The sequence below is a fragment of the Scomber japonicus genome, chromosome 6 (assembly GCF_027409825.1).
Source record: "Scomber japonicus isolate fScoJap1 chromosome 6, fScoJap1.pri, whole genome shotgun sequence".
Taxonomy (NCBI): Eukaryota; Metazoa; Chordata; class Actinopteri; order Scombriformes; family Scombridae; genus Scomber; species Scomber japonicus.
In genome coordinates this window covers 14,240,000-14,246,338 of record NC_070583.1, presented here as the reverse complement: position 1 = coordinate 14,246,338, position 6,339 = coordinate 14,240,000, and the positions used below count along the sequence as shown (strand labels likewise).

At 40.8% G+C, this 6,339-nt stretch overlaps 1 protein-coding gene across 1 annotated transcript in view; it reads left to right on the top strand.

The window, feature by feature from the left end:
- The first annotated feature begins 2,488 nt into the window (after positions 1-2,488).
- The window catches only part of kcnab1a (potassium voltage-gated channel subfamily A regulatory beta subunit 1a), a 103,908-nt gene continuing 100,057 nt past the window's right edge, over positions 2,489-6,339 (top strand). The window contains exon 1 of the mRNA XM_053320510.1: positions 2,489-2,760. Coding sequence (XP_053176485.1) covers positions 2,489-2,760 — 272 coding nt within the window. The remainder of the gene's footprint in view (positions 2,761-6,339) is intronic.

Here is a 6,339-nt window from a genome sequence, read left to right as displayed (position 1 = left end):
TATTCTTGTCAGTGACTCACCTGCCCACATGTTTAGCAGCTCAGAGGAGAATGTGACTGTTCTCAACACCAGAGGCCAAAACAAAAGACAGAGAGGGAGAACAAAAATTAAGGGTGAATTTTATTGCGAAATAGAGCGTTATTGTTTGTCGTGCTGATATTAAAGTGCACTCAGTATGTGCTCACATATAGATTCTAAGTGTATGGATGTGTATGCGTCTAGTGTCTATAAATACACTGTAAACACACCCTGGCGTTGCATAAGCTCAGCTGACATTCCTGCTGCCAGCCAGGATCAGTTTTTCCACCCATCCTGCTGGACAATAGACACAACTGCCCCTCTGTTGACCTCTGTCCCCAATTCTGTCCATTTGGGTGGGTGTGCATGTAGACACACAGACATCTTTAAATTACCGTAAACATCTTTTTAAGTTTTCTGTTCTTCACAGCCAACCATACATGGTGGTGTGATCGTTGTCAGCCCTGGTTAAATGTGTGCTGCACACATCCCTCTTGAGCAAAGCTTTGAAAAATTGTGTTTGTCTCAAGTATACAATTTGTACAATTTCTTTGGTCATATGGTTTTAAATTTAGTAAGTAAAGAATATGACTGTCCCAGGACTCAGAACAGTAAAAATAGAAAACAAAAACCCAAGCAGCTGGTTGGAGCAGGGCTCAGCAGAACCAGGTAGTTTTGGGGTTTAATCCAAACAGTTGGCATCTGACGCCTGCAGGAGAGGAGAGAGAAACCTGATCCAGACAAACAAAAGTTAAACTTAGAACTGAAGTTAAGCGTAGAAAATGGATAGAAACCATCAACAGATCATTTACAACTGGCTAGAAAATTAAATTGAGTGAATTAAGCTTTCCACGTGTTGTTAATGTGTGGGTAGATTCATGATTTGACAACTGCTGCCTGTTGTGTGTGCATGCATGTGTGTGTGATATTTGATGAATAGCACAGCAATGGAAGAATACATTTCCAAGTTTGACTTCTCTGTCTGTGTGTGTAAGTATGCGGGCAGCAGTGTGTGTCTAAACTGAAATTTCCTGATATGGGAGAATGGCATTCCTCATGATTCCCACAATCCACTGGAGGATCAGACATGATGTCATTGAATATTCTCAAGAGGAGGCCAGAGGTGAGAGATTACGTGTGTGTGCATGTCTGTGTGTGTGCATGTGTGTGTGTGTGTGTATGTGTGTGTGTGTGTGTGTGTGTGTGTGTGTGTGTGTGTGTGTGTGTGTGTGAGAGAGAAAGAGAGAGAGACAGAGAGAGCGAGAGACAGAGAGCGAGAGAGAAAGAAAACAGACAAGAAAAAGAGGCTTCTTTATTTTATTTTGTGGTTCACTTCATTATGGAAACACTGCCCTTAGACTGTGTGCAATTGTGCATAACATGCTGTTGGTTATGTGCATGTATGTGCGTGCATGTGTGTGTTTGTGTTTGTGTGTGTGCATGTGTGTGTGTGTGTTGTACTAGGTGTTAGCTATGGGCAAAACTCCAAAGTACACTTTGTTTAGAGAGGGACGGTGTTGAAAGAAATGAAATAAAAGGAAATATTATGGGGGGTTGGGGATGGAAAAGTGAATGAAGTAATATACAAAAAAAAGGCTGTAAGATGGGGAGGTGAAGAAAAGGGAAGAAATTCTGGAAGAGAGGAAATCAGGAGTAAGTGAAAGGGCTTGTGTCAGAGGGAATACTGAGACACAAAGGAGGGATGATGGGGAAAGTGAGAGTGGCAGAGAGGATAAGAGGGAGTTGGAGAGAAAAAGGGGTAAATGGAGGAAGGCAGAGAGAGAGAGAGAGAGAGAGAGAGAGAGAGAGAGAGAGAGAGAGAGAGATAAACAGAGAGAGAGAGAAGGAGAGGGAGGGAGGGAAAAAAATATCCCAGATTCCCATGCCGTTTAATAGGGAGCAAAACCAAACTGAGCTTATAATGTAGACTGGCTGAGCAGGGGGCAAAGTGACAGTGTGAGTCTGTGTGTTGGGTGAGAGAGAGAGAAGAGGAGAGAGCGAGTTATCTGTGTGTGTGTGTGTGTGTTTGTGTGTGTGGGTGTGTGTGTGTCTCTATCTGCGTGTGTGTATGAGTACAGAGAACATATGTGGCACAGCAGAGCAGTACATGTTAGAGATAAAGCCTGTTTTTCCTGTGTAGACAGCCAGCTTCTTTATGGACTCCACAATTCAATTTTTTCTCTTTTTCAAACAATGTTTTTCCAAGTTGGATTTTCCTGCTTTTCCTCTTTTAGTTTCTAAATAAGAAGATACACTACACATGGAGCTTTATTCAGAGGAATACTTCACTTCACTTTGAGTTTTATTCAGTCACACACACACACACACACACACACAGTCTTCTGGTGCATGTAGCGCTGCGTGGGCAAGGGGGCCTACCTGGATTATCCTGAGCGTACATGTTTGTGGGACAGACTCAGAAGACGGGAGAGGCTAAAAGAGAGGATAAAGTGAGGAAGAGATCGAGAAAATGTACTTGTACAAAGCAACATGCCCGGATATCCCCAATCCGAAACAGAAGGCTCCCAGAGGTCAGGGCGGGGTCCAGGCTCAGGGCCAAGGCCAGGGGAAGCTCGCCAGGCAGTCCACGGGGAAGGGGCCTCGACCCTACGCTCCTCTGATGCTGTGGACAGCAAACAAACACAACAGCATGCTGGAGCTCAAACAACTGGAGGAGTTTCTCAACTTCCACTCGTTGTCGCTGCAGGACACGATCAAGAGCCAGACAGGCATGGTCTACAGGTAACTTCACCTGCATGTGTTTATGTGAGTTTGTTTATGACACGCTCCTGGACACTGTAGCAGCTACTTAATATCCCAAGGCTCACAGGGTAATTGGTAGCCATGACAACTTAACAGCAAGCATTACCTCTAAGGCAATGGATGATTGTTGGGCTGTGCATTGTGTTTCAACTTTGGATTACTTTGCTTCAGTGATGCACTTATTTTCATTTTTTGCTTCCTTTGGTTCCAGCATTGTTTTACTTTTCTACAATTAATGGTGATTTATTGTTCCTCGTGGCTGTGGGGTTTGTAGTTTTTGGGGAATTGTTGGTTGTTTTGTTCGTATGATGTCATGATGTCTGAATGTTTTGTTAGAGAGAGAAAAGTACATCGATGAGTGGTGTGACAAGTATTGCAACAGAGAGGAGATCTGATGTGTGGAGAAGAGTCTGATTTGGAAAAGTTTTAAACTCAAGATGTCAGGAGTAGAAAACAAGCACATTCATCCACTGAGTCCATCTATTGTCCCACATTTCTGCTTTCAACAGTTTTAAGGTCACCGTTCTCTGTTACATGCTGCTGCAATGCCCACAGCAGCATGGTGACTATTGATCTCCATCAGTTGATTGAAGGCTTGAAGGCAGTCAGTGTGCTCTATGAGTGCTTATAGAATAACTCTGATCTGATCCTTTTCAGTTCTTGACAAATTCCTTTTTTATAATAAACACAAAGAGAGGAAAATGGGATTTTCTAGATTCACTTCAATATGTCACATTTGTTTCATGTTCTGTTTCATGCTGGATAGAGGCACACTAGATGTAGACATATGCGCGCGCGCGCACACACACACATACACACACACACACACACACACACACACAAAAAGTACACGCAAAAATGAATCCTGCAGCATGACAAATTGTTTAATATCTAAAAATGTCACTGAGCTGCATGAAGACCAAAACAATTTGAGCAGTGATTTCATTAACATATGCTCAACAACCTTTTTTGATATTAATAGAAAAGTAAAATTTGTAAATATATATATACAGTTCTGTACAGGAAATGTGTTTAAAATTGATTGTTTTTCAGGTTTTGTGTTTTGAGGATGATCCACTTGATAACAATGTGTTGCTCAGGCACTGGTAGAAACCCACTGCTGTCAAGTGTCTGTTGTTTTTCCTCCAGTTTGTCATCTGTGACTAAGCATCGGGTTAGTGAGTGGTTTGAGTGAGTTTGATTGGGACATTATGGATCACTGCTCAGCCCTCAGGCTTGAAAAAGCAGCATGTAACTGCTCTGTCTTCATTGTGTTGTTATCTCCAGTGGAGAAGAAAATAGAAGAATGGTCTTGAATAACACGTCACTCTCTAATGGTGTTCCTGCTGATAGCTGTAGCTTGTTAATACAGTTTTCTTTTATCTTTACTTTTCCATAGAAGTCCCTAATTTACATTCAGGCACAGCACCACAGAAACCTTTATATATTATTCGGTCTTAATTATGGTATATTGAAAAGGTATGTTGTTTCACATGTTTGTGAGCTATAAAGAAAAAAAACACAAATCTAAACTGAAGATTGATAAAATCATGTAAAACAAGTTAATCACAAGCAGTTAAACAACAACAAGCAATGCAACAATTCATTGATTAAATGATTAGATGACAGAAAAATAATCACCAGCTATTTACATAATTGATTAATAGTTTTAAGTACATTTTTAAATGCAAAAATGCTAGACATTCTCATATTCCAGTTTCCCCATTGTGAGGACCACATAATTAATTGAGAAAATAATATTAAGATTAATATCAGTCATATACTATTTAGTGTATATAATGGAAATCATATAATATTGGGGTTATGCTCCACAGTGTTGTTTAGAAATCTGGTGCCCATGTGTATTTTATATTTGGAGAGGCTACAGGCTTAGTGTTTGCCTGAACAGTATTTCAGTCTTTCAAACAGTCTGTTCAGTTCCTGTGCTCGCTGATCACTGATTCTGTGTCCATATTCTGCAAATATATTAGACTTTGTAACACTCCGTATAATAATATTATGACCTAAACTTATTCTGCTGTTGTATTGCTGCAGAAGAAATAAGAATATGAGATTGTATTGAGGAGATTGGGTGGGGTGTGCTGGGAGCGTAAAGGCATCCCTGTTGGGTCAACCTGGCTATGGGAGCTCATATGGCCAAGTGCTGTTAGCATTTTGCCTTGGGACCTCTCCATATGTGTGTTCATGGGCCTGTGTCTGTGTGTGTTTGAAAGTTTGCGTTCATTGCCATGGCAACCTAATAAAACAGCTGGCTGCACACGTCCTTTTCCAGGTCACTGTGTATCAGTGGTCAAGACCTGCACTGGGTACTCTTTACGCAATGACACTCTAACACAAATAGGATATGAAATGTGTTTCAGTTCATTAAAATCAGGAAGAAAATTCTGCAGCCCCTAAATCTTTTCTTAGCCTTAATTATAGTGCTGCTAAAAAACAAAGCCATGGTTGCACCCAAACAAAAAGAATCACCAACAAAATGTTAATGGACAAAGCTTCTATTAACATATTTAGACCCCAAAGGAAGGGATGCAAATTAGTGTTCTGCTCTGCTCTGCTCTGTGCCCTTCCAATGAGTTTTTCTTAAAAACCCTGCTGGCTCCATAGAAAGACATGATGATTAAGTCTGTTGAAGCCTAACTTTACATAATTACAATCACCCAAAATTAACCCAAATTTAAAACCTGTCTTTGTAACTCTGTCCTTGAGCCTAATTTTAACACCCAACTGTAACACAATAATGCTCTAAAATTCAACTGTAAGCCCAGTGTAGCCTAGAATTCACCTCCCAAGGTGAAGGCCAATAAAAATGTCCCTGTTTTGATGATGTTTTGTCCTTGCAGAAACATAACACTCATGTGGATGTTTCTACTATGGCAAACCTTTGATGCATTTAATATTATACTAAGACACACAGATGGAAAGATGAGACAAACTACAAGACAGATATGAGTCTTAGGTTCATGGTGAGCCCCTAGATACCCCACAGTTTATTATTCACAAGTGTGTGTGTGTGTGTGTGTGTGTGTGCCATTTGGGGACCAAAGCCTGGTCCTAATGAGGCAAAATGCCATTTCTGAAGTCCTGGTTAAGGTTAGGGTTAGGCTTTCCACAAAGATGTCCTAATAAGGATAGCTGTGCAAAGCTGTGTGCTGTGTGTCAGCACGCATGCGCGCATTTCCTAGATATGAAGACGCATCTGTGTTTGTGAGACATTGAAGTTGCACACCACTTCTTTTTATGTTTGCATGATGCTCATTGTATCATTAATGTGGGTCTTTGCCATGTAGGCCCATGGTGACAACTCAATGTGCTCAGTTCTGAACATATGCATTCAACATTTCCTCGGGTGCTAATGTGGCAAATGTTAACGCTAATTATCTAGTCATGGTCAAACACAGTGGCTACATGGCAACGTTAGTTAAAAGTTTAAAAAAGCAAATATCAGCCACTTTGTTCCAGAGAGTGTTGATTTAAAAAAATAAAAAAACAACCTTTAGAAACAGACATTGACAGCCAGCCAACGCACATGTCAGTCCT